General features: G+C 36.4%; 14 protein-coding genes across 14 annotated transcripts; 8 read left to right on the forward strand and 6 right to left on the reverse strand.

Moving 5' to 3' along the window:
• Window positions 1–1,147: 1,147 nt before the first annotated feature.
• AC631_02465 (uncharacterized protein) lies at window positions 1,148–2,053 on the reverse strand (the record flags this gene model as incomplete). Its single annotated transcript, XM_015611295.1, has 1 exon — window positions 1,148–2,053. One exon carries the CDS (start codon window positions 2,051–2,053, stop codon window positions 1,148–1,150), a length of 906 nt encoding a protein of 301 aa, XP_015467886.1.
• Window positions 2,054–3,161: 1,108 nt separating this feature from the next.
• On the forward strand, window positions 3,162–4,286 carry CLN3 (cyclin; the record flags this gene model as incomplete). Its single annotated transcript, XM_015611296.1, has 1 exon — window positions 3,162–4,286. The coding sequence occupies one exon, from the start codon at window positions 3,162–3,164 to the stop codon at window positions 4,284–4,286; it is 1,125 nt and encodes a 374-aa protein (XP_015467887.1).
• Window positions 4,287–5,021: 735 nt separating this feature from the next.
• On the forward strand, window positions 5,022–6,542 carry AC631_02467 (uncharacterized protein; the record flags this gene model as incomplete). The annotated part of the gene is made up of 1 exon (XM_015611297.1): window positions 5,022–6,542. The coding sequence occupies one exon, from the start codon at window positions 5,022–5,024 to the stop codon at window positions 6,540–6,542; it is 1,521 nt and encodes a 506-aa protein (XP_015467888.1).
• Window positions 6,543–8,213: 1,671 nt separating this feature from the next.
• Window positions 8,214–9,758, forward strand: GDS1 (Gds1p; the record flags this gene model as incomplete). Its single annotated transcript, XM_015611298.1, has 1 exon — window positions 8,214–9,758. The coding sequence occupies one exon, from the start codon at window positions 8,214–8,216 to the stop codon at window positions 9,756–9,758; it is 1,545 nt and encodes a 514-aa protein (XP_015467889.1).
• Window positions 9,759–10,244: 486 nt separating this feature from the next.
• AC631_02469 (putative electron-transferring-flavoprotein dehydrogenase) lies at window positions 10,245–12,197 on the reverse strand (the record flags this gene model as incomplete). The annotated part of the gene is made up of 1 exon (XM_015611299.1): window positions 10,245–12,197. One exon carries the CDS (start codon window positions 12,195–12,197, stop codon window positions 10,245–10,247), a length of 1,953 nt encoding a protein of 650 aa, XP_015467890.1.
• A 366-nt stretch (window positions 12,198–12,563) lies between these two features.
• Window positions 12,564–15,026, reverse strand: CDC24 (Rho family guanine nucleotide exchange factor; the record flags this gene model as incomplete). The annotated part of the gene is made up of 1 exon (XM_015611300.1): window positions 12,564–15,026. One exon carries the CDS (start codon window positions 15,024–15,026, stop codon window positions 12,564–12,566), a length of 2,463 nt encoding a protein of 820 aa, XP_015467891.1.
• A 521-nt stretch (window positions 15,027–15,547) lies between these two features.
• AC631_02471 (uncharacterized protein) lies at window positions 15,548–16,615 on the reverse strand (the record flags this gene model as incomplete). Its single annotated transcript, XM_015611301.1, has 1 exon — window positions 15,548–16,615. One exon carries the CDS (start codon window positions 16,613–16,615, stop codon window positions 15,548–15,550), a length of 1,068 nt encoding a protein of 355 aa, XP_015467892.1.
• A 135-nt stretch (window positions 16,616–16,750) lies between these two features.
• ERV46 (Erv46p) lies at window positions 16,751–17,959 on the forward strand (the record flags this gene model as incomplete). The annotated part of the gene is made up of 1 exon (XM_015611302.1): window positions 16,751–17,959. The coding sequence occupies one exon, from the start codon at window positions 16,751–16,753 to the stop codon at window positions 17,957–17,959; it is 1,209 nt and encodes a 402-aa protein (XP_015467893.1).
• Window positions 17,960–18,052: 93 nt separating this feature from the next.
• AC631_02473 (mitochondrial 54S ribosomal protein mL46) lies at window positions 18,053–18,874 on the reverse strand (the record flags this gene model as incomplete). Its single annotated transcript, XM_015611303.1, has 1 exon — window positions 18,053–18,874. One exon carries the CDS (start codon window positions 18,872–18,874, stop codon window positions 18,053–18,055), a length of 822 nt encoding a protein of 273 aa, XP_015467894.1.
• Window positions 18,875–19,449: 575 nt separating this feature from the next.
• AC631_02474 (Nrd1 complex RNA-binding subunit) lies at window positions 19,450–21,414 on the forward strand (the record flags this gene model as incomplete). The annotated part of the gene is made up of 1 exon (XM_015611304.1): window positions 19,450–21,414. The coding sequence occupies one exon, from the start codon at window positions 19,450–19,452 to the stop codon at window positions 21,412–21,414; it is 1,965 nt and encodes a 654-aa protein (XP_015467895.1).
• A 562-nt stretch (window positions 21,415–21,976) lies between these two features.
• Window positions 21,977–22,960, forward strand: AC631_02475 (uncharacterized protein; the record flags this gene model as incomplete). Its single annotated transcript, XM_015611305.1, has 1 exon — window positions 21,977–22,960. One exon carries the CDS (start codon window positions 21,977–21,979, stop codon window positions 22,958–22,960), a length of 984 nt encoding a protein of 327 aa, XP_015467896.1.
• Window positions 22,961–23,250: 290 nt separating this feature from the next.
• On the forward strand, window positions 23,251–25,623 carry FOL1 (trifunctional dihydropteroate synthetase/dihydrohydroxymethylpterin pyrophosphokinase/dihydroneopterin aldolase; the record flags this gene model as incomplete). Its single annotated transcript, XM_015611306.1, has 1 exon — window positions 23,251–25,623. One exon carries the CDS (start codon window positions 23,251–23,253, stop codon window positions 25,621–25,623), a length of 2,373 nt encoding a protein of 790 aa, XP_015467897.1.
• Window positions 25,624–25,755: 132 nt separating this feature from the next.
• GIS2 (mRNA-binding translational activator) lies at window positions 25,756–26,283 on the forward strand (the record flags this gene model as incomplete). Its single annotated transcript, XM_015611307.1, has 1 exon — window positions 25,756–26,283. The coding sequence occupies one exon, from the start codon at window positions 25,756–25,758 to the stop codon at window positions 26,281–26,283; it is 528 nt and encodes a 175-aa protein (XP_015467898.1).
• A 187-nt stretch (window positions 26,284–26,470) lies between these two features.
• Window positions 26,471–27,466, reverse strand: AC631_02478 (uncharacterized protein; the record flags this gene model as incomplete). Its single annotated transcript, XM_015611308.1, has 1 exon — window positions 26,471–27,466. The coding sequence occupies one exon, from the start codon at window positions 27,464–27,466 to the stop codon at window positions 26,471–26,473; it is 996 nt and encodes a 331-aa protein (XP_015467899.1).
• Between the last annotated feature and the right edge of the window lie 92 nt (window positions 27,467–27,558).

The following is a 27,558-nucleotide window of genomic DNA, read 5'->3' on the forward strand; positions in this document are numbered from 1 at the left end:
TATATGCTAAGATATTGGTAGACCTATTGTGCAATTGTTATGCATTGTCATAATAATAATTGAAACACGATGGCCTGAACTAGCTTCTCTTCGAATAAGCCTAACGCACATATCTTCAAAATATCCCCGCTCTTATTTAAGTATGGCTCTGTAGTTCATGTTACATTGTGCCGTTCTCTCTCGATATGTAAAGCCGCTACCACCGCCAGATGAGGACTGCCAATTTAACGAAGCAACGAGCCCTATTGTCCTCTATCGAGGGAACAATCCAGGATATATTTGGTTCAAGAAAATCCTGAAGTTAGGGGTTTTAGTGGGGGCAGACATTCTTGCGCGACATTTCCAAATCTTGACCTTTATCTAGTTAATTTAATTTATCCGAGAACGGAAATTCGAAATTGGAGTGTGGACAGATTAGATATATTAGAAGAGAATTAGCGGGTTCTGTAATATAGATGATTACATTTCTTGAACAATAAAACGACCCATATACTTAGGAAACTACATACACACAGTAAGTTTGGGACTGGAATTGGAGTGCTACTATCAAACTCTCATATTCTAAGCAATGCCATAAACTTAGTAACCGCGGTATCTTACAGTAAGGCAGTGTATAGAAAAGTTTTCCAATCCTCAAAAGAGCCTTTCCATTTTTTCAGCCCTAAAGTTATTATTAGTATTACGATCCCTTTTACTGAGTTTTTTAACAGACTTGAACAATAGAATAAAGTAAGACATCCAGATGCGTTATGGAGTGGATACGGAAATATAAGTTAAGATATTTAATTCAGGTAATGAAATATTGTAAAAGTCTAACAATAAGTTGGTTTCTGTTCAGACGGCGTTATGGGGAATAATAGAGTTTATTTTACTACTTGATGGTAGACTATTTGGGCTTATTTCTGTTTCTGGTAAGATCTAGGGTAGCTCATTGTTACATCTCTATTATGATCGTTTTAACGATTGCTTGCTACAGATACGTTTCGAAATCCACTAGACGGACCGGGGCTGATTGATACCGGATAGATCCGTAAAGATAACAGTTGTCTGACAGCAGAGAATACGAGAATTGTACATAAACAATAACACCACACGCATATCTTACGTAATCCGCACATAAAATGTCTATAATTATACCCTATACAGATTACATGTCTCTCAAAGAATTGTAGTGCTCGCCCAATCCAAATGAATGTTTGTAAAAAGCTAATTTTAACTCTGGATTCGATCCTTCTGGGTTTATAGTAATGGGTGAACCACCAGCCATCAAAACTGTGATGGGACAATCGTATTCGTTAGCTAATGCCATTATCTCCATATCTGAACCCCACATGGCCGTAGTAGTAAGTTCATTCGTGTATTCCGTTAGATCTCTTAAAGAATTCGTGGCTTCGTCAAATAAGAATGGGATAAAATCGTCGGGGTGGGATTTCATGTAAAGAGCAGCTGTATCACGCAATTCTTGAATTGACACGTCTTTGGGGTGTCTGATACTCAACTGATCTTGGATTGAAGCGAATAAGCAATGCCCATCGGGCTTAATTTCGTAAACTACCAAATTACCCCGTTCGATTATATGTTGCATCGACTCCTGTTCGATTTTTCGGTAGTCGACATCGTTCTCCGACTCCTTTCTTGCTTCGTCCTTCATTTGCTCAATTTTAGCATTTCGTTTGGCTAACCGTTCTTTCTGTCTATTTCTTTTAGGTTGACGTGCGTCTGTATTGATGGCCTCAGCGGACAGTTTCTTCTCCTCAGCATTGTTAGTGTCGTTTATTGTGGTTTTTTCCATTTGTGCGAGCAAGTCTTCGGGTCTTAATTCATCTTCCACGTCATCAGTTGTGTTTCCATCAAGCTCACTCAACTCTTTCTTGTGCTTTTGATTAAGACTCTCCTGGAGCTCATTGCATTTGCTTATCACTCCCTTTCTCGTTTTCTTGGTTGCCTGTTTTTTCATTCCCGTGATGGTGGCCATCAAGTTCTTTTGTTCCACCTTGTGCCTTTGTACCATCTCATCCCGGGATTCTGTAGCTGTAGCTTCAATTTCACTCATTGCACGCTTTTGATGACTTTTAATGTCCTTGTTAATAAACTCTGTCTAATCTGTCCTGTGTCGCCCTGGCACTATTAATCCTATATGCGAGAAATGTCCGGTTCTATAGGTAATGCTTGTAGTATTCTATCTAGTTACTGAAAAATAAAAAAAATCCGCTTCGATGCTTATGTAATCGGGAGCCTTTTTCGTCTGAAATGGCCATGAAAAAAGAAATTGATTGTCCTGAAAAACTCTGTGCCAGAGTAACACCGATCCCATGCCACAGGCGAGCGACCTTCCGTACGATTCACACGACACAGGTTTCGACGTGCATATGAACTTTCTTCCTCCTCCTTCATAAACCCATAAGGAGGTGAAATGTCTCTTCGCATTCATATCTCCCGGACATAGTTGGTGGTGTTACTGCCATCGCACCGATACATGCATGGCCACCTTGTCATAAATTTATTTCTTAGTGAGCTAACCGAGATAAACTACGACATTATTTGGCCTAGTAAGTATTTCTTAATAGTATTTCTTATTATAGTCTAGTTTCTACAATACTACCGTGGTTGCGTGGTGTTGTACAAATTATACGATGCCTCAGGTTATTTTGTCAGAATGTCGATTGCTCTACAGGGGCTTGCATGTAGTGTTCGCCTCTATATTGAATTATGCTAATAGTCGATAATACTTTATCCTAAGGACATTGTGATGAATTCAGCATAATGTGAGGAGTGTATAAAACAGCAAGGTGAAAATAGGAGCGATCAAACTATCCTGGTTGCAGAGGTATACCAAGTTCGACATCTTGGATATATATATAAGGACGTATATCATTAAACTTTAATTAATTTGAGTGATTGTAACGACATCTTTAGTTCTATATACGTCTCTATGATTAATTCAGTTTAATTGTACTACATCCATTCGTTTCATCAAAGTTTTTCATACATCTTACACCTAAAAAACACATAATCTCTGCCTGTTACATACAGCTACTATGGAACAACGATTAAATATAGACGAATATCAGGCTGACATTCTATATCACTTGAGTTCGATACAAAGTACCACCGCACCTAGTTTGTCGTTGATACAACAACAACCAGAAATCAATTTAAAAATGAGACCCTTGTTGCTAGACTTTTTGATGGATGTGATCAGTAAGTTGAATTTGTCGTTGTCGACATTTCCACTCACGGTGAACTTAATTGACAGATACTGCTCCACCAGGATTGTGAAGAAGCAGCATTATCAATTGTTGGGGTTAACAAGTCTTTGGATCAGTTGCAAGAACTTGGACGCCAAATTCAAGATACCGTCGTTGTTTGACTTATGCAAGATGTGCTGTAACTGCTACGACAAAAAGCTTTTCTTGGAAATGGAGAACCATGTGTTGAAGTCGTTGAACTGGCTGATCAACTACCCTACATTTGATCAGTTTATTGAAATCTTCATCAACATGTTGGACTCAAGCAAATTTGTCGAGTCGTCACCAGCCAATAAGAACAACGTCAAGACTATGGCTTTGTACATCTGTGAGTTGATTCAATTTTACCCTAATATCTACTTCAACAATAACTCATCACAAATAGCATTGGGAGGACTATTGACTAGTTTGCTTATTTGTAACGTTCCTATCAAGTTGGAGAGTGTTTTGAAACACCTCAATTCGTATTTGGAACAAGATTCACTCCTCGACCTCGCATCTTTCAACTCATTCTACAAGAATTTATTGAAGATATTAAAGTGTCCACCTCCTTCCTTGAAGTTAAAATACTTCAGCGAAAATGGGTCGACGCTCAAATTGATGAAGATTATGATACGCCACGTTAACAACCAGAATGCTAATATTACTCCACTCACCCCGAAGTTTCAAATCCACGAGCAATCGTCCCAAAATGTTTCTTACGGTAACTTCCCAAGGACGCCTGTTTCAAATAACATATCCCCCAGGATTGAACTTCCTTCGCACTCGTCTACTCAAGCTACCAACTCGCATTCATACAACCTTTCTATTTCCTCAACCACAAGCGAGTTGCTACCATCCCCCAAAGCATCACCTGAACACTCGTCTTTCGACTCTTTTCCAATCAAGTCTCCGGTGGATATTCATCCTCCATTGCATATGCCTACTACAACTACATATAACTTTTTCCATACTAGGAAAAGATCGATCGATGACATTACTGTGGAATCTCCAAATAAAAAACTTAGAGCCAGAAAGCCAGCTTTCTACATCTCTTAAACTGCATTATCATCTCATCATATATATTATTAGATTTTCATTTTCATTTTCTTCAATCAATATATCATTTTCATATTCAAAAGTATTTATTTCACATCCATAATTGTGCGGCAAACAATTATCTGTATGATAAATCCGTTAAGCTGCCCGGACACTAACAGGTTTTTGGTTCTTTGTTATCTATGTAAATTCTTCATATCCGGATATGGTATCTGTGCAGATTATATAATATAAGTTTCCATGTGAACAAAAAATATGTAAATATTTAATGCTATGCCAGTTTTCTCCATCCCTTGTTCTCTAGAAATGCACCCTGGTGATGCTCACTATTATTAGAATAAATCATGTAACATGAATTTCAGAATATTAGTCTGGACCATTTACTATTCTACGAACTGGACGAAAGGCCACGAATATTGGCGAAAGGAGGTGAAATTAAACTTTCGCATAACGCAACCTATAATGTGCGACATAGATATATAATAGATCACAAATTTACTCCAAACGGGTATAAAATCAGATTGGCCAACATCCTTGCGGAACGTTCCGAAATTTTTCTTATTCCTAATTATCTGTAATAGGAATACTGTGTTCTAGGGAATTTTCGTGCGAGAATATAATTTTCTGATGAAAACCATCGCTAAACAGTAATTATGCCTGGGCAAATGCATAATATTAATAACTAGTATAATAGCAAAAAGTTAAAAAAAACACAATAAAAAGCAGGTTTAGGCTATGGGAAATAAAAAGACTAAATACAACCACAGTGCAACATATGCTTGCCATGAGTATACGAAATATAGGATAAGCGGTGGTGATGAGCGTATAGAACAAATTGAGGTGGAAAGTTTAAATAAGGAAGAGTTTTATCAAAGGTACGTCAAGCCTAGGAAACCGGTTAAATTCTCCGATTGCATAAAAGAAATTGATATCAATGATTTTCGTATCGACAGATTGGCGGGGTTATTAGGGTATGATGGCAAGTTGAAGGTAGAAAAGAGATATAAAGGGGGCTTTGGAAGCAACCTTGAACGGGTTAGGATGGGTTTGGATGAGTTGGTTGAAAAATTTGACAAAGGTGAAGCCGATTATTATTTGACGACTCAATACGAGGACGATGATGACGATTCAGACGGAAGTTGCGATTTAGATAAGGAATCTGGGGAGGATAATAAGGAGGAAAAAAAGGAGGTCGGAGATAGTGAAGAAGACGACGGAGAAAACGAGTTTGAAGAAGAACATGCAGAACCACTCTTTCAACAGGATGATGGCTCAGAATCCGATTCGTCATTTGGATCCATAGATATGAGCAACTTGCAAGATGATTTTGAGGAGGAGAATTCAGACAACGAAATGGATGAAGAAGAAATACGGGATCGTATTCGTCAACTATTTCAGCCACCTTTGACAAATATGTACAACAAGTTACCTCATACCCCATCCTTATTGTCCATGTTAATACCACAACAGATAAATATCTGGATGGGATACTCTAAACCAAGCCAGAAGCCTCAGAATCTCGGTGATCTCTCTAGCAAATATATTCCTGGAAACGGGAGCTCATCCGGATTGCACCATGATCATGCAGATAATCTCTACATTTTGGTTTCTGGATCCAAAAGATTCACATTATTTTCTCCGTATGATGCAGATAAGCTATCTACGGTGGGCACTATCTACAGGGTTTACAATTCGGGGGTCATAGACTATTATAGGGATGAAAATGCTCCGTCGTGGAGTCATATCAGGGAGGATGGTGCCATGGTGCGAGAAGTCGCTAGATGGCAATTAGCCCATAAAGACGTAGACCCAGACACGAAGGAGGAATTATTAACTATAATCAATAAGCAGGAATCAAAATTTGATCATCAGCCAACGAATCCCCCTAGCTTCTCTCACATTCCTCCTGTATTGTTGCACCTCGACGAATTGAATGCACATGAGCGCCTGGAGCTTATTGAATTTAGTAACACCCACTTTCCAGGATTTTTGGACACACCTCGATTGACCGTATGGTTGAAACCGGGTGAAATGTTATACTTGCCTACTGGATGGTTCCACGAAGTGTCCAGTTTTGGTAGTGACACTGTAGCCGAAAATAAAGACAACGTTCATATTGCATTAAACTACTGGTTCATACCCCCATCTGGTGATTCTTTGTCTAGTGTCTATCAGGACACATACTGGCATGACGATTTTGAAAAGTCTAAACAAGCCATAGATTTGGCTACCAGGGGTTCTGTAAAAATAGATTAACTTTCCTAAATAATACAATAACCATTCTTCATACGTATCATTAATTGTCCGCATCCAATTTCCGATACTGTAGCGGTGCCAAAATTTAGTCATAGGCTGAATTTTTACTCGATTTAGCCCAATTTGGCAAAATTAGCTGCTAATAAACTCTAAATTTAACCGTCTTTGATTTTGTGTCGTTTCGTCAAAATTAAACCGTCAACTCTCGCGTAATATTTGGTTACGTGTCATTTACCCCAAGATTCCTGCTATCAACCTTTAGCTCAAAATATGGGGATGCGGGTATCTGCCCTCAAAGTATCATATGATACTACTGTGACTTACTTTTCTCGCGAGATGCGATTCACGTTTTGTTGCATCGAAAATTGATACGATTCGGTAAACACACGAAATGTATTGATGATCTGCATAGGCAAGCAGATAATAGGACCTGGGGAATATGGAGATAGCCAAACATGAATCCAATGTGTAAACATGTACCTTGAACCTCCCTTTCTTGTAGAAAACAATTTGTACTGATTTAGAGTCCTTTGAACTCGATTTATGTACTTATCTATTTTATGTAGCCTATTTCTTATCGGCACCTGGAAAAGTTCTTCTGCGCGCCTAAATGGTTGCAATATTTATCAGATGGCATTCGAAGGCAATGTTGATATAGTGCTAATACAGAGGTTTTGAGCAATACTAGAGTGTAAAGTGATCTATATGGGTGATCAGGAGATATATGTAGAGTAAGAGTATTCTAAAATCGATATGAACGCTGTAGGTGAACATTCATGCAAGAGCGGTTCCGGCCCTACGAGATCTGTGTTCGTGTCAACTTTAAGGGAATACAAGAGATATTTTAAACCACCACTAAGATGGAAGCTCACCAAATATACCAGATATAAATTGGAAATAGTATATCTATCAAGTAGACCGTTAATATACCAAGAAAGCTTAAATGTAAACTAAATAATCAGAAAAGAACCGTTATCGTGACTGCTGTTTGGAAAGTAAATTTTCATTCTGCGACATCTGAAAATTACATCTGAAAATTTAAGCAATCCCTGTTTAATACAAAGCAATATACTTCTTTTAAATTAGGTTAAGAAAAAGATACATAGATCTATCGAAAGAAAATGTATGATAACTATTTGTATATTATGAGGTAAAGGTATACTTTTAAGTGGCAGGATTTTTTTTTTTGACTTTGATAATAAGGGGATGAAAAAAAAAGTGAAAATAGAAATCTTGCATTTATCTAGTATATTAATGCCATCTACAAGAAAGAAACTTAGTTGAAAATTCTTGTCATAAGGAAGCTTGATATTAATGTTTATTATAGACCTTTTTTTTTTCTTTTTCTTTTTCTTTCGTTTTTAACATTTTTTTTACCAGGTTTTTGTTTTGATACAGAACAGAAATCGAGATTATCAGTGTTATAATAGGGACTAGTTTATAATATTTAACTATTTTTATAACTTATTGCCCTTCCATCAAGAGATTTTTTTCATAACGGTAAAACTAAGAATTTGGTTTTAGCAAGATTACATTATAATTAAAAATTTATAAATATTCCATCCTTCAAATTATATGAACCGTTGTTTCCAATAACTTTACTTGTTTAAATCAATAATAATTTGCAAGTATTTATAAATTTACAAGTGATACAAAACTTACAGAAGAGATATGGCTTTGGCAGATAGAAGACCTCTTGGATTTCCAGTTACTTCAACTCCCGCATCCCCAGCTTTCAACCCAAAGACGTTGAGCTTGAACTCATCAGCATCGACGACTTCATCCGATAATGATATGACTCAAGGTTTCAAATCGTCTATGGATGATATGAAGGGGAAGCTTTCTGAGAGTGATATTAAGCCATTGACCCCAGAGAAGAGCTTAAGCCCCGTTGAGTTATCTCCTACTCTGAGAAGCATTTCACCTGATTCTTTGATGAATTCAGATTCCTATAGGAAATTGAACGCAACGACAATTGCGCCTTCTTCAACTACCTCCATTACCTCGAATAGCTCAAGAGGGTCGTCTCCGTCGATCAATCCTACTAATTCGAATGTTAATGTCTTGAAGAAACCGAAGAATACTAGCAGGGCACCAATTGCAACTGGTATCTCAACCACAATTCCTGTTACAGGAGAAAAGCCAAAACCAAGTCAAAAGGATGATCCTTCCTTAGAAGATGATGTTTTGTATGCAATTTTCGTTATATTATACGAGAAGGATCCTGAAGGAAGTGGAATGACAGTCAAACAAATTTGTGATATCTTGGTTGAGCAACATCCAGATATGGCCAATTTGTCAACTAAGACTTCAAATCTTGTCAGTGCTAAATTGAATGCTTATGTTAAAAGAGTCGAAAAGGGTGACTCAAGTCTTAAATATGCTTTGTCTAGAGATTGGGCTGATGCGTCACCTAAAAGGATGGTGTATGTTTATAGAGGTCTTTTAACTGACGACTTCCATTTGCATGTTAAGAATGTTATGGAAGTACAAAAGCAGCAGCATGATCATAGTGAAAGTCCTTCTGCATCCAAAATTGATGAAAGAAATTCATTAGAGGCTGGCAAACAAGCTAATATTTTGAAGCCAAGAAGACAAACAATGTTTGATTTAGGTGTCACAAAGAATACGTTTTTAGAAAGTGCCTTAGATAAGTCTAACTTGGTTGTCCCATATTCTTCAGCACCGGTAACCGCTTCTTTAACTGAAGCTAATGGTGAATCTAAAAAGATTACGTCCAGTAATCAACAAGAATCAGATTTAGAATTTGAAGAATTTGAGGTTTTCAATGATATTGAAGATGACGATGAAGACAATGGCATCAATTTAGAAATGAATGATATGTACATCGATTCATTTAAGAAAAATGGTAAACGTTCTAAATCTTTATCTTACTTGTCGTCAAACAAAAAGCCAAAAATTTTGACTGCTGCTGCTGCTGCACCTAGGGCTCCAAGAACACCTAGTTCACACAATGCCAATGCTGCAGCAGCTGCTGCCGCATTACATGCTGCTGCTTTTAAAGCAATTTCTGCTCCATCATCTCAATTATCCGAGTCTTCTTTGAAGTCTAATGCAAGCACAACGGCGAACTCAAATGTAAGCTGCCCTTCTAATAAAAAATGGTTGAACGTTGTAAGATCAGGATTTTTAACTCAGGATATCGGTACTCCAGAAGAGATTAGTTTATCAGATTTGGATAAATTTTTCGCTTAATTGTTATTTTTTTTTGTTGGTCAATTATTTTCAGGCGTTTTCTTTACTCTCGTGTTCATTATCTTCTCTACTTCTTATAAATTGTTTAAAAATCTAAAAAAAGATATTAAAAACATTCAGGTGATATATTCAAAATGGGAAAAAATTTCATGGTTTAAGGCTTTCCTTATTTAAAAATATTAAAAACAGGGACAAATCATCGTGATTTGATTTATTTTATTGTATTAATTGTGGGAATTTTTGATTATTACTGGAAGTAATATATCATGTTTAATCCTGTGTGTATATTAAAAAAAAACTATTCTTAACGGCTTATGACTATTTTTCAAGAAATGTGTATGATAGTACTTAGTATTATTATATATTATTTTTGTTTTTGTCATGACATCTCTCTATTTGTATAATATAAACTATTTAAGTTCGCATGTGTAGACTTTTTACAGAATTTATGGCTAGTGTACATCATTTAAATATTAGTATGACAAATTATGTCATATAATATTTTGGACCTCCACCACCTTCAGGAACAGTCCAATTAATGTCTTGGGTTGGAACTTTGATATCGCATGTTTTGCAATGAATACAATTTTGACTGTTTATCTGGAATTTAACTCCTAATGGTTCGTTTTCATCTTCCGTGTACTCATATACCCCTGCAGGACAAAATCTTTGCTCCACACCCTTGAATTTTGGATAAGATATACTTGCATGTTTACGATAATCCTGATTTGGAATTCTTAAGTGGCATTGTTCATCATCGTCATGGTATGTGCCCGTCCTTGAGACAGATGTCAAGAGATCAAATGTTAATTTTCCATCTGGCTTAGGATATTCAATCGGTTCAAAGTTTGAAGCATCCTTTGTAGCTGCAGCATCAGTAGAATGATGACTCAAAGTCCACGGTTCACATCCCCTAGTAAACATGGTCGAGATACCAGAGTGTATTAAGCCTCCTAATAATCCTAATGGCCCATTAAACGAAGGACGAACATTACGGACTTCATGTAATTCCTCATGAATCCATGAGTTTTCGTAAGCTTCTTCGTATGCTTTCAACGTTATTGGTCTAGCGTCATCTAATGTTCCTTCTTCAACTGGATCTAAATTTTCAATTTCCTTGAAAATAGTTTCTGCTGCTAGGATACCCGACTTCATGGCTGTATGCGTACCTTTGATTTTCGGCACATTAACAAAACCAGCTGAACAACCCACTAAGATTCCGCCTGGAAAATATAACTGCGGAACAGACTGAAACCCACCTTCATTAAGGGCTCTAGCCGCATATGAAAGACATTTTCCACCTTCCAAAACATTCGAATAAAATGGGTGTAATTTCATTTTTTGAAATTCTTGATATGGTGATATATAAGGGTTGGCATAATCCAATCCAACTACTAAACCCACAGTAACTAATCCATCACCAAAATGGTACATAAAACCACCTCCATAAACATCCGATGATAGCGGATAACCCATGGTATGTGCTACTGTACCCTTTTCAAAATTTTCAGGATTGACTTCCCAAACTTCCTTAATACCTAAACCATAGGTTTGAGGTTCACTTTGTTCTCTTAGGTTGAATTTGGAAATAACTTCTTTGGTTAATGATCCATGACAACCTTCACCAAGTACAGTCATTCTAGCGTGAAATTCCATACCTCTTTCAAAAGAATCCTTCGGAGCTCCAGTTTTTGAAATTCCCATATCTTTTGTAGCTACACCTTTAATAGCATCACCCTTTTCATTGTAGACAACTTCACTCACAGAAATCCCAGGATATAATTCAACACCCAACTCCTCAGCTTTTTCAGCTAAATATTTCACAACATTATTCAATGAAACAATATAATTTTTGCCATGGTTTATTAATTGTGGTGGTTCAGGTACTGGGTATGCATTCTCCTCCGTTAAGAATTTCATCGAATCACTTTCTACTATAGTAACCAAATCGTCTGGTAAGGGAATTCCTGATCCATCTTCTTTCAAAAATTCACTATCTGGGAATAACTCTTTCAATGCTCTTGGCTCAATAACTGCACCACTAACAATATGTGAGCCAAAGTCACCTGCCTTTTCCAAAACTATGACCCTTAGCTCGCCTGATCCATGTTCGTTGTCAAGTAATTTCAATTTGATGGCCGTGACTAATCCAGCTGGTCCACCTCCGACAATACATACATCGACTGAATCTGTTGCTCTTTCTTCCTTCAAAGTGGCTTGTTCTTCTTCTGATAATTGATCGAAAGGTGTTTCAGCATTATGGTTTAATTGTGGCTCAGCTTCATTTCTTATTCTGGTTGTACTGGCGAATTTACGAATTGTCTGTAGTCTATGCGTAGGTTTTAATGGCACTAGCAAAGACCTATTAGATAATTGTCTTACTATATTCTGCTTCTTTACAAGATGACGTAAAGATAAACAATTTCGAGTCCTCAACATTATAAGCAAGGCTTTACTAAATGTGTCTTGTATTCCCTAATGTGTGTTTTATTCACTAACGATTTCTTTTGAACAAGATAAATTTGCATTAATGAATCATACTCGGTAGACAGTGCGATCAAATTTACGATCATAATTTTGGCGAATCAAATTTCAAAGATTGTTAAGCGACCAATAAAACCTATAATTTTATCTACGTCAAACAATATCTACAGTTATTAAACCATGAATTAATATCAGGAGTAATCATACAATACAGTAATTAATAAATATAAATTATGAAATAACTTTAAATCAGCTACTTAAAGCTTGTAGTCTAATATGTATGCTCCTTGAGTGCAAAATTTCTTAAGTCATGTAAATAATTCACGATGCCCATATTGTTATAATACGCTCATCGCTTTCATTACTTTCGATGAGCTCATCCAAAGTATCAATGGCTAATGTCCAGTCATCATTAGAGTCCATAACCACGAAATCACCATCTTCATCTTTGTACTTCAACTTATTGACTATGATATCTTCATTAACCTCGTCACTAGCAGCAATCTTTGAAGATATTTTCAGATGCAAATCATGAAATTGTATTGCAGTTGAAACTAGCAACACATCCGGAATTTCTATTTTATTATAGACTAATTTTATGGCAATAATCGAAGATCCAGAAGCTGCGGACAGGAATGAATACTCGTTCCTATCTGAAGATACGTTGTTTGCAGAATTAGACAACGAAGATGAAGATGTACGTGCATTCTGGTGATCGGATGAAGATTTCGACCTTGACTGCCTCATCATGCTGAATGTGGATGACGAAGAATGATGACGTTGATAGGTGGATCCATTCGATGATCTGGATGAATAGCCATCATGAGAATTATGACCATAACTACCATCATATCCTGTAGAATCATTAGTTAATAATGATCCATGAGAGTCGCGTAATTTTCTATGAATCTGATTATTCATTTCGTTCGTCTTTAAAGTTCTTAAGCATTTTTCCCATTGGTTCCTCAATTCTTCGGTCCTATATCTTAATGTAAATGATCCACTTTCCTTTTTACCGGACCATGAAATGACTAATGTATATCCTTGAGAATTTGATATGGAAATATTATAAATTTCCAGGATATATACTCTACCCTTTAGTTCTAGCAATGATTTATCCTTGGCATGATTTAACGTATCCAAGAGGTTTGTTGTTGAAGAAGACTGAGACTTCTTTCTTGAAGATAAGATATCCCTTTTCTTTTTGCCCTCTTTATCTTTTGATGCATTCGAACCATCAACGAAAAAGAAAATAATTTTTTCAAATAAGTAAGCGAAGTATTCTTTTTCATTTTCTGAGTCTTTAACACCCACAACGCCATGATGAAGTAGTTCACCTTGATCCTTCAAATTAAATCCTCTCCAGTTATTTACCCTTTCAATTAAACTTTGTAAGTAACCAACATTTTCAGATCTTCTTTGAGCTTCGTTAACTTGGTTGGCAACTTCTTTTATGGCAGAGTTGGCCAATATCAATTCGTTATATGCAGCAGAGTGGGAGTTATTGTTGTCAGATATGGATTCAGGTGAATTTTTGATTAACTCCTTCAATAATAATGGGTATTTACATAACCTTTGAATAGGCTTTATAATATAAGATTGTAATTCAAACCCAGGGTCTAATAATGTAGATGACTTTTTCAAATTTATCAGTTCCCTGTTTATGAGGTCAATGGCCGAAATTTGACCAATTGTCCACGGTTCATAAGCACGGAACGGGCCGCCTGCAGCATGTATAAAAATTGACCCAATTCTCTGGTATTTATGTGGTATATTTACGTTGCATTCCAATCCATTCAAAAATCTTCTTTGAAAATCAACGATTTCATTCAAATTGGGGAAAAGGATATGTATCTGTTCACTCGAAACAAGTTCAGCATTCTTCAAGTCATTTTTATATGCAAGTAACAATTCCAAGTCCTGAACATATTTCCTTTCTGTTTCTATCATCTCTTTTAGCACCTTTGAACGATCATCACTTACAGAAAGTTCTCCTATTGCCAACTGATCTACTTCAAAGTTTACTGGGTTCTTAGTTGTTTTTAATGACACCAATTTATTCACTACTTTTAACACCTTTAAAAAGTCATGCGTGTTATCCAGGAATACATCCGATATGGTGAACATCGAGTCGTCTTCGAAGTTTAAATGCATCTTCACTGCTATCAAAAAGTCATATACAGACTTCTTACACACTCTGAGATCGTCACTGCCAACTATTGGTATCGAATAATCCGACACCACGCAGTTGAATAATGCACACAACGAAGATCCTTGTTGAAACATTTTCCACAAATGTGTTGCAGGATCTACCCCTATATTGGCAGGTAGTACTCCTGCAGTGAATGTGAAGATATTGTGATTGGCATTGGCAGGGCTGCTATTAGTACCCACCGATGTCATCGAAGACGTGTCAGAGTGAATTGAAAACCCGCCAGACCCCATAGACGCCCTGAATTCGTTGTCACCATTAATTCTAACGTCCTCTTGTAACTGTTGTGATAATGCCAAAGCCTGTTGTTCTGCACTCTGCTCAGCTACTTCGAATGCTGACTCTAAAAATGGCTTCATCTCCTCAATCGACTCCAATCGCTGTTTTAAACGCAAACTCTGATAGTATAGACTTTCTTCACTATTTGCTGCCCTGTTAAAACTATTCCCCATCGCCTGTATCGGTCCCAGCGCTACTCTCGTGATACTGCTCGAGGATGAGCTTAATGAAAGATTTGATGTTGTTGATATCGAGCGAAATTGAGGCCTTGGCGCCTGTGTATTTGCATCCATCCTTAATGTCTGTTAAGCAACAATTTATTGATTTCACTAATAGTTATGTATCTATATTGCCCCTTAATGACTTTCAAGGCAAATGTTTACTTGTTTTTTTTCTATAACCGATATTTTGAAGGTATTTTTTTTTGATCGCTTCGCACGATCAGCTTCGTTCAAAGAACAAAGAGTTTTGACCGATTATAGTAAGTAGGGCTAATGACTATGCGAGATATGTAGGAAGCTATTGTAGAGGTGGCAGTATCAACGGTTTCATTCACGAACTACATGTTAGGAATTTTCTCTGAATCATATTCATTAATTGTTCATATCATCTTGTAGTACGTAGAACTTGTATATTATGAAAATGCCAGAAAATAGACTATAGAGAAGAAATTATAGTGCCATGAGAGTCTAACAACGTGTAGGATGCTTTGTAAATGCAATTCCAACAGCTGATATTCAAGAATTACCATCGACATAAATAAATGATCGGCACGTCGATTGTGCTAGGGAAATGCAGAAGTTAGATATACAGATTATTTACCAGGCTTTTTCATTAATGTCATTGTCTTGCCATTATCACTGGTATGTACAAAAGCAGTTTTGGAGGGAAACCAGGTAATATGTGATAAAGCTAAGTTTCCACTGTTGCTATTGGGAACCTCGTACACTTGTTCTGTGGTATCGTAGTCAAAGATCTTTATGTTTTCTCCACTATCATATGCCACGGCTACGTATGTTCCATCGCGACTTATATCAATATTGGCGATGGCTTCGTCAGTATTAGTGAGAACTTTTGAAATGAGCATGGAAGAAGTGTTCCAGAGAGATACAACCCCCTCGTTAGAGCCCACAGCACAATACTTGCCTCTGGGATCGACTGCCACACATGTAGCTGAAGATCTGTGTCCCGTTAGTTTATGCTTGAGATCAATTGTCACGGAGTTGACTACTTCTGTGTCTGGCGAAGCATCGGTAATTGCAGATCCATTGGCACCTGGTAAGACATCCGTTACCTTATATATCGGCACTGATCCGTCATGTAATGCACACATGAAGAAGGAGTGTCCGTGGTGAAACCACAGGATGTCGTAAATATGGTCATTCAACTTGAACTCGTGAAATTTGTTGTAGTTGTTAGACACAGAATACAAGTAAACGGTTGAATCCCTATCAACAACTGTAAGTATTTCGCCGTCATTTGAGTATGCCACAATCTGACACACCACATCAGTACCAGACTCATTTGTATTTCCGCTCTTAACAATCTTCAATTCCTTCTCCAAAGCACCCGTGCATCTCCAAATTTTTACCAAGTCATCTCTACCAACCGTCGCAAATGAAAACTCCGTCTTTGGATTCCACGATATCCTCTCAACTGCTTTAAGATGAGGGTGTTCTATTATTATTGGGTCAATAAGTCTTTCTGGTGTGCATTTCCATATCCTTATCGATCTATCTGTCCTCGAGTTAACTAATCTAGTACCTGTTAAATTTATGGAAATCAGTATAATCTCTGAACCAGACCCTCCTGCAATTGGTGAATCCTTTATGAGAACAGGAACGAAATTCTTGAAGAATGTTCTATTATTTGATAAACTCATCGGTATTCGTTGAATTTTTATTCGTAAAGTGTTTCTGATTCAGATTTCAAATGTCGCTCGAATAAATTTTCAGCGGCCACGTAGATTTAATCGCTTAGATTTCAGTTCTTTCAACAATAATATCACCAATTCAAGATGTCTTCTAGACCAAAGTTGATATCAATAGATGTGTTTGCAAAGACTGTGGAAGATGCAAAAATCAAAACAGCTTCCGGGGGAATTATTACTTTGGTGTGTATTTTCATTGTCATGTTTTTAATTCGTAATGAATACAAAGATTATACTCTGATTATTACAAGACCAGAATTGGTAGTTGACCGTGATATCAACACAAAATTAGATATTAATCTAGACATTTCATTCCCTAATATGCCTTGTGATGTATTAACTTTAGATATTCTCGACATCAGTGGAGATCTTCAGTTAGACATTTTGAAATCTGGATTTCAAAAGTACAGAATTCTCAAAGATTCAAACCATGAAATTCTTGACGAAGCGCCAGTATTGAGTAATGATTTGTCATTAGATGAAATGGCCAAAGGCGTGGGAGCTGATGGGAAATGTGGTCCATGTTATGGTGCTTTACCCCAGGATAATAATGAATATTGTTGTAATAGCTGTCAAACTGTGAAATTGGCTTACGCTGAGAAAATGTGGGCATTTTACGATGGTAAAGATATTGAACAATGTGAAAATGAAGGTTATGTTTCCAGATTAACTGAAAGAATCAGCAACAATGAAGGTTGTAGAGTTAAAGGTACGGCACAAATCAACAGAATATCTGGTAATTTACACTTTGCTCCAGGATCTTCATCTACTGCTCCAGGAAGACATATTCATGACTTATCTTTATTCGAAAAATATGAAGATAAATTTAATTTTGACCACGTTATAAATCATTTTTCTTTCGGTTCTGATCCTCACAATAACAACTTGCAACAAAGCACACATCCATTAGATAACCACCAGTTAGCATTTAATGAGAAATATCATGTGGCATCATATTATTTAAAGGTTGTTGCTACAAGATTCGAATTCATAGATATGTCTTCTCCTTTAGATACCAATCAATTCTCTGTGATTTCCCACCATAGACCTTTGAGAGGTGGTAAGGACGAAGACCACCAACACACATTACATGCAAGAGGTGGATTACCTGGTGTATTTTTCCATTTCGAAATTTCTCCTTTGAAAATCATCAACAAAGAACAATATGCCAAGACATGGTCTGGGTTTGTCTTGGGTGTAATCAGTTCAGTTGCCGGAGTTTTGATGGTCGGTACCGTATTAGATAGATCAGTCTGGGCTGCTGAAAAGGCAATAAAAGGCAAAAAAGACATGTAAGCAATTCTACATATATAAAAGTAAAGTGTATCTTAATACAGTTATTAATGTATATAAACTATTTCTATGTACATGTATGACTTTAGTTAAATATTAGACATCATTCAATAAATGTTTAATATCCTTATAGTAATCTTTATTTAAATACGAGCCTAACTCACCTTTTGTTAACCACATGTATTTCAATGATGGCTCTTGTGGTTCGAACTTACCCGATAAGATGTGAGACTTAATGAAGTATTCTTTTCCGTTATTGTTGTTATATAAATGGCATGGTTTATTAGATACATTGAAGTAATTGATTTTCTCTCCCCCGATCTTGTATAACCCTTCTTCGGCCATCGTATGTAAAGGTGTCAACTTTTCAGATGCTCCTTCGCTAAAATTTGGTAATATCCACTTGTCTTCCTTATTGATGACTAAATACAATGTACGGCTCAACTTTCTCTCTAAACTGGTTAAATCACCGTTTTTGTCGGCATCAGTGATTCTTGGATTAGGAACAATCTTACGCGATAAGTCATCGCCAGGTGTCACTTCAAAATCGTCCTCTTCGCCTTCTTTTGCTTCCTTATACGTTTTAGGTAATTCAATTTCCTGTTTGAATCTTCTGTCTCTTTGATGTCTGATTTCTGGTCTACCTCTTGGAAATTCGATATTTGGGTTGTTAAATATTGGGTTTTTGTTTAATTCTCGGTAATTCTGTTCGGACAACGTTCCTTCCCTATAGTAGAACCACTTTGGAAATGTCCACATTAATCTCTTCCATAATTCATTCTGGTATTTGTGGTACTGATTCTCAAACTCTGGTAAATCAGCAGTTATAACTGGTTGTCTCGATAAAAGTAGCGTGGACGAAATTAGGGGTGAGCTAGCTTGTGTGGAGTATGCTCTGATAATTGACCTGCTAAGCATCTGGAAACGTAATGACTCTATGAATATAGCTACCGTAGTATATCTGGGACGTATATATGGTCTTTATTCTATGAGGTTAGAATTTTTCACTTCCGCGTATATCCAAGTACAGCACAGAATTTATAATACTGTCACAAAGCCGTTGAGAACTCCGGGTAACAGGGTATTTGTACTGCCAGCGTCAAGACTATAAAAGGAGTCCATCTTGCACTTTCGCCCTCATAACATTATTAATCTATTATTCCTAAGTCATAACAACCAAATACATTATTAGGAAATACGAGTAATAAAACTCGTCGTGAAAAATACTTATTAAAAGATAGTAAAAAGATTAGTAAATCTGTATTTTAAACAGCTTTCTTTTCAAATTTTTAGTTAGTGTCACCCAAGAATTTTTATTGTAATACTAAATTGTGTTGATTGGATTGATTACTCTAGCGTAAGAAACCAAGAAATTAAATTAATTAATAATAGTTACTCCTACTCGTAAAAGTATACCCGGGATCCTAAAAACCGTATCTTTGGAAAAATAGAATTAGTGCTTAGTCGATAGTATCGTAAAGAAAAATAGTAATATGTCAGCAGTGGAACAATTTGAAACTATATTGAAGGAGTTGCCAACGTTGAAGGCCCCTGGAGTGTCAGGGTCGCGTATAAAGAAGTTGACGGATCTTGCAGTGAAGAATGTATCGGAAGAGTCGAAGTTCATAACTATTTTGTACTCTAACTGTAAAGCGGCCCCTTCGTCGCACAAATTAGGTACATTATACGTGGTTGATTCGATCGTAAGAATCTTTATTGAGGAAGCGAAGAAACAAAACCAAGAAATTACCTCGCTGGCCCCAGAAGGAACTTATGCTTCTGCTGTTTACAAAATCAGCGAGCTAGTCGAACTGCTTATTGACGATGCGATGGAATTACTGGTAAGTAAGTCCCAGACAATTAAAATTGGTAAATTAGTAGACATTTGGGAAAGAGCTGAAACGTTCAAGCCAGAAATTATCAATAAGATCAGGTCCAAACATTTCAGTTCCACCACTCCTCCTGGCTCTCCACCTGGTAAAACTAATGAACCAATAAAGCAACAACCTGAGAATAATTCAAACGACTCGGGTAGTATTTTGCTGGCTTTGGCATCTTTGGCTAAGAAGTCTAATTCCAATAGCTCTACACCTACTACCGCCTCTGCTGTTCCTGTTCAACAACCTCCACAGCCACAGCAGGCATCTGGAAATAATGCTAACGACATTTTATCTCAACTTTCAGCTATGGCAGGTAATAATGGTGCTGCTCCTCAACAGAATAATGCACCTCAACCGGGGCAATCTGCACCAAATGAACAATATATTTTCAATATGTTGCAGCAAATGCAAAACGGTAGTGCATCTCTTCCTCCAATCCCTCAGCAACAATCTAGACAAACTGGACAGCCAGACTATGGAACTGGTAGACGTGGTCGCGATGATAATGGTGTTACAAGTTATTCCAGAAGAAACAGATCAAGATCACCAAACCGCTTCGGACAAAACAACAGAAGAGATAGATCTCCTCCAAGACAACAATTTCAACAACAATTTCAACAACAGATTCCACAACAATTTTTACCTCAACAGTCACCTATGCCAACTCAAATTCCTGGTGGACCACCAAACTTTAATGTTCCTAATGAAATGAACGGTGAAATGAATTTACCAGGTACTCCGCATTACCGTCCTCGTAATGTTGGATTTGATCAATCATTACCACAAGGATCTTTTAAAGTGTTGTCAAGAACTTTATTTATTGGTGGTGTCCCAAGAAATATGGATGAAAAGGAATTAGCATCAGTTTTAAGACCATACGCTGAAGTTCAATCTGTTATTTTGAACAGTGAAAGAAAGCACGCTTTTGTTAAGGTTTACTCAAGAAGAGAAGCTGAACAAGTCATTACCTCTTTTAACAAAGACAATGCATTACCCTTAAGAACTCGTTGGGGTGTTGGATTCGGTCCAAGAGACTGTTGTAATTATCAGCATGGTATCTCAATCATTCCAATCCAAAGATTGACCGATGCCGATAGGGCTTGGGTTGTCCAGGCCCAATGGGGTGGTACAGGTGGTCAGCCATTACTGAGTGGTATGGTCATCGACGAGCCAGATATTGAGATTGGTACTGGTATATCTTCAAAGGCTATGTCTAAAAAGATGCCTACTAACTCCGCCAGAAATGGTCCAAAGTCTAATAAGCCAGGTGAACCAGATGAAGATTATGTTAAGACTACATTAATTCCTCAGCAAAACGCATCTATGTCTCATGGTGCGCAACCAGATTTCACAACTTTAACTCAATCATCAGTAAACCCACTTAGTGGTTTATTTGGAAACTCCAATAGCCCAAATCCAGGCTTTTCAATGCCTGCCCAGCCTGCTCAGCCTGCTCAAGGAAACTTTCCTCGAGCAAATGATTTTATGAACACCTTAAATCAAGGTGGTGGTAATCCAAATTTAAGTGCACAATTGGCAAACTTCTTTCAAAATGGAAGAATGAACCAGCCTCAATGAATTTTATCCACTGAATTTTAAATATTTCGTATGTAATATAAGTTTTCATTTTAATGTTTTACCGTAGTTTTTGTTTAGTTGAACAATACTAAGTTTTATTTATCGCGTATTGATGAATCAAAATTTAAATCTAGTCAAAAAGATTTTGAGACCACTATGAAAAGAAATAACTAATGGCAGCTTCAAAACGATATTTGAGTCTAGGCCATAGTAAGAGCAGGTCTCCAGAGTCTAAATCAATAACAGTCCCACAACTAAAAATGATGAATCTGTGATTCATCTACATGATCGATCAAATTTGTTCAGCAACTCACGTCGTACAGGACCCAGCACTGGAAGGAAAAGAAAACCACAACCTGTCATTGTAAATAATTTGGTAAAAAAGAAACCCAGGAAGCAAAGAAAATCACAAGTATCATTTAGCTCTAGTCCTATAAAAAGGCATCATGAACAAAATGATGATGATGATAAGAAAAAAATAGACTTCAACATTTTAGATGCATTTAATAAAAAGAGGTATCAATACGATCCAGACAATCCTTCTTCGGATGTCAGTGGTAATATGTTCGATTATAATAATTCTGACAGCGAAACAGAAATCCAATTAATTAATTTGAAGCAATTATCTAGCAGTCCAGCAAAGAGCCAAGAGCCTCATAATGAAAAAGAAGTTCAGGTATTAGATAAATTGATAGCAACAAGCTCTAACAAATACAAGGATTATATGGAAAATGTTCGACAAAATGATGGAGAGCTTGCTTCGAGCGACGATGGTTTTGCTGTTGAATTGATGAAAGGAAATATTTTATCAACTATGGAAAATCGCAAGCAGGCCAATATTGAAGCTATCCGTTTGAAATATAAGGATAAGGACTATCCAAATACAGTATCATCAAAGAAAGCATTATTAGAAAGAACGGAGGCCCATTTGTATATAGTACCTGAGATATTGAAAGGCAAACTTGAAACCTCTATTTTTTATGATATGGCAAAATCACTATCTGAATCATCTAACTATGAAACAATGACGCACAAGGAAAAATGGAGTGTTAACTGGCAAGAATTTTTTGGTGGTTACTACGGGTTTAAGAGACAGCTGTTCATTGGATCAATTATTATAAGTCGGCATAAGAACGATTTGCTGAATGCTGCAAATAAAAATAAAACTGTATCATACTGGACAATTAATGGTTTCTCTACTTTTGTATTGGCAAACGAAATTATAATACGATTTATTATGCAAGATTTCGATTGCACCATGTCTGAGGCCGAGAATATCATTAGAGAAAGTTCAGAATATGGAACTGTGATTTCGGATTCTACGGAATTAATTGACGATCTCAATATCGGTGAGCTTTTAAATGACGAATCTAAGGAATTCATGAAAGGTATAACACTAGATGATACAAATAACGAATATTTTGACGACAATAAAGAGATTGAAAAGAACCCCATACTGTGCGAGAAATCTAATACTGATGTAAAAGAATCAAAAATAGACATATTGGATCAATTCCTAGGTACAAGTAGTGACGATGATGACTAAATAATTAAAAATGTGTGACTTTTCAAATCAAATACTTTGAAACTATATAATATGTATATATATATATTAAATTAATAACCTTGATAAGATTAAGCCGACTCCTCAGTCCGACTTCAAAAAAAAAAAAAAATTTGTCAGGTCCATAACATATTTAGTAAAACTAAATCAATTGCATACGGATATAAGCCGTACATATAGCTTGCGTTTTCATAATCATATTGCTTCAAATTAATAAATTAAAGTCGGTTATTTTTCCGGCAGCAAAACGTTCATTCAATACTTCAAGATATATGCTACAAGATACGGTTTTCATCAATAATTTGGCTTCTATAGCCATTACTGGTAAGGATGCTTGGAATAGACCAACGCCGCAACCAATTACCATATCTGTATCATTAAATACTGACTTTCACCAGGCTTCAGTAACTGATAACCTTAAGTACTCCTTAAATTATGCAGTTATATCAAGAAATATTGCTGAGTATATGAAAGCAAATGAACATAAGAATTTCAAATCTTTAGGAAGCATTGCAGAGTCTGTTGGAGAAATTGTACTAGATGATAAAAAAGGAGGTGGTCATCAAGCTGTTGTTTCGATTAAGAGTAATAAGTCTGAGATTCGAGCTGATAGTATTGAATACAAGATGTGCAGATCAAGAACTGGAGACATTGAAATACCTGATGAAATCAATGTTTATGGATTAAAATTATTAACTGTAATTGGTGTATTTACATTTGAAAGGTTACAGAGACAGATTGTAGACATTGATATTTCCATAAAATTGAAAAAGAATGCTAACATATCAATTCATAAGATCATTGATGAATTAACCCTTTATGTTGAATCCTCTAATTTCAAGACAGTAGAGGCTTTGGTTATGAAAGTTGGTCAATTAATTATTCAAAATTATGGTGAGGGAATTCAAAATGTATCGGCCACAGTTACCAAGCCCAATGCTATTACTTTTACTGATGGAGTAGGTGTTTCTTCCAATATGTCCGAAACCTCATTTAAAGACGTTGATCCAATTACTGATATCGGGGCTATTGCTAAATCGACACCTAACTTTAATTTGCCAACTTCTCTTGAGGACTCTAAATTCAATAAGTATGACGAGCACATTGCTTATATTGCAATCGGGTCGAATCAAGAAAACCAACTTTCAAACATAAATGATGCATTGCAATTGTTGTCTTCGTATGATATTAAGTTATTAGCGACATCATCATTGTATATTTCAAAGCCAATGTATTTTAAAGATCAACCAGATTTTTACAATGCTGCAATTAAAATTTCATTCAAGAATAAGACACCACACGATTTACTAAAGGTGTTAAAAGAGATTGAATATGATCATGTGAAACGAGTCAAAGAGTTTGATAATGGCCCAAGAACTATAGATCTTGACATTCTATTAATTGACGACATCATTTTAAACACTGACGATTTAGTAGTCCCTCATAAATCTATGTTAGAAAGAACATTTGTTTTGCAACCATTATGCGAATTGCTCGGTCCAGATGTATTACATCCAGTTAGTGCTGAACCACTCCACAACCACTCACGTCAATTATTCACTAGCGAGACAAACGAACTGATTCAAGAATCTTCTAATTTGCTACAAATTGTGCCAATCCCGAGATTAGAAGATACAAAGAATCCATTAAAATTCGACCATGTTGAAAACAAACACAAAACATTGATTATGGGCATTCTCAATATAACTCCTGATTCATTTAGTGATGGAGGAAAGAATTACCATAAATCCATAGACGAAATTCTTGAAAACGCGAGCCAATTAATAGAACAGGGTGCTGATATCTTAGATATTGGTGGTGTTTCCACTAGACCAGGCAGTGTAGAGCCTTCGGTTCAAGAAGAGCTTGAAAGATTATTGCCTGTTGTCAAGGCGATCAGGGAGTCCTCTAATAATGCATTATCTCAATGTGTGATATCAATTGACACCTATAGAGCCAAAATCGCGGAAGAGTGCTTGTTGGCCGGTGCTGACATCATTAACGATATTTCTATGGGCCTTTACGATGATGATATGTTCGATGTGGTTGCAAAATATGGCTGTCCATATATTATGAATCATACGAGAGGAACCCCACAAACCATGTCAAAGCTAGCAAACTACGAATCAAATACAAATGAAGATATAATCGAATACTTGGATGATCCTGTAACTGGTCATCACATTTCACTTCCAAAGCCTGATGTGGATAATTTAATCAAGGGTGTTTCTAGAGAGCTTGGTTTACAAATCCTCAAATCATTCAATAAAGGTGTTAAGAAATGGCAAGTGATTTTGGATCCTGGTATTGGATTCGCTAAAAACCTTCCCCAAAATATTAATGTCATCAAGTATGCCTCTGCATTTAAAAATTATTCCATGTTAGTAAATCAAAGAGATGATAATGATCATATCAATCATTCCTACATCAGTTTCAGTGGTTTATGTACTCTTTTAGGTCCGTCTAGAAAGAAATTTTTAGGTACTATATGTAACGAACCAGTTGCATCTGAAAGAGTCATAAGTACTGCAGCATCTGTCATGGCCTGTATCCAACAAAAGACTGACATTATTAGAGTCCACGACGTTTCTGATATGAAGAAGACATGCTTGACTGGTGATGCAATCTATAAAGGTATATATTAAGTTGCGGGTAACGTTGAATTTTTTCGAACAAAAAATTTTCGGTTGAGTGACACAAATCGGTTAATTATATCGATTAATTAAGTAGTTAATAAACTAGATAATAATCTAAAAAATAGATACGTAGGAAGAAAGATGGCTGCTGTTTTCCCAAGAAGTTGTTACAAGTGTGGTGAAGTTGGACATTTAGCTGATAATTGTCAACAAGAACAAAGATTATGTTATAACTGTCGTCAACCAGGACATGAATCTAACGACTGCCCAGCTCCAAAACAAGCTACCCAAAAGCAATGTTACTCATGTGGTGATTTAGGACACGTCCAAAGTGACTGTCCAACCCAATCACAAGGTGCTAAATGTTACAACTGTGGACAATTTGGACACATTTCTAAGAACTGTACCGAGGCGGGCAATGAATCGGCTAAGAAGCCTGCAACTAGCAAATTCCAAAAACCAGCCACTACTTGTTACAAGTGTGGTGGACCAAACCATTATGCCAGAGACTGTCAAGCTGGTGTTGTTAAGTGTTATGCATGTGGTAAGACCGGTCACATTTCCAAAGACTGTAACTCCGCATCGGGAGGTGAATTCACCTCTAAGACTTGTTACAACTGTGGTAAGTCGGGTCACATTTCCAAGGAATGTGATGAACAAAGAGATTAAGTCTAAGTTTTAGTGAGAAGAGGGATGAAGATGAATTTGTTGGTTAGTTGGAGCAACTTTGACACAATTTTTAATGATCAATTTCATGATTTATTTCTTCTTTAAATATGTTATCTTCGGATATTCACTTATTTTTATGGTTAGTATTTAGGATTTATAAAAGAATCATTATTATTAGTATATTATATTATCTCTGTAGTTTCATATTCTTCACCGATTGCGAAAAATCTATTACCACATTTCTGCCATCAATAATGCAACCATCTTTCAATTTGCTATAGGCCCGATCAGCTTGCTGCTTGTCTTCAAATTCGACGAATCCATAACATAAACTTTTGTTGGTTTTGCGATCTTCAACCACATTGCAATTAATTACATTGCCAAACCTGCTGAATATAATACTTAACGATTCCGATGTAGTTATAGGATTTAATTTTGCAATAAATAGAGTCCTTGGCGAAGGTTTAATTTGATAGTGAGGCAAATCGTTCATTAATTCCAATGCTAGAGCCAGGTATGTTGAGCTATCTTCTAGTTTGGCTTCAGAAACCAATTCAGGAATCCGCATATTGGCAATCTGTGTATCTGAAGGCAATTCGGTCGACTTTTTCTTATCCATGAAGCTAGGATCCACATACGGGTCATAAATATTGTGCGTATGGGTGATCCGTATATCTTTCAACAATCTTCTCGTTTCCATATTTTCAACCACCGATAAATTAATTTTTTCCAATACTTGAAATCCTTCCACCACTTTGCCAAAATATACTTGGTTAAAGGACTTTAGATTAGCAACATCTGCTGTAAGACTGATTGTAAACTGCGAACCGATCACCAACTTTTTTCCATCTATATCCTTTTTGGTGACGAACGATACTAGACCTATTCCATTATCGCCATATTCGTGTTGAGTATTGGGGATGGGAAGATACTTATTCTGCTTTATTGATACTTCATTGATACTGACATCTCCAAAATTGTTAATTGCATTTCCATCTGTACTTTCTGGATAATCTGGGTCTCCACTGGTCACAATTAAGTCCTTGTGCAAATCATAAAAAGGTGTAAAGAAATAATAATTCAACTTGCATAGTTTAAGGAAATTATAGCATGCTAGCGGTTGTTCGTCGACAAACAAGTCAATGACTAAATTACCTTCAGTAGTTTCTAAAAGAACACTCATTAACAAAAAAATTAGCAAATTATTCTATTTTTCAGTTATAATGGTTACGGTAATAGATACCATAACCACTATAATTCAAATAATGGACAAAG

The sequence above is a fragment of the Debaryomyces fabryi genome (genome assembly GCF_001447935.2).
Source record: "Debaryomyces fabryi strain CBS 789 chromosome Unknown contig00043, whole genome shotgun sequence".
Classification (NCBI taxonomy): domain Eukaryota; kingdom Fungi; phylum Ascomycota; class Pichiomycetes; order Serinales; family Debaryomycetaceae; genus Debaryomyces; species Debaryomyces fabryi.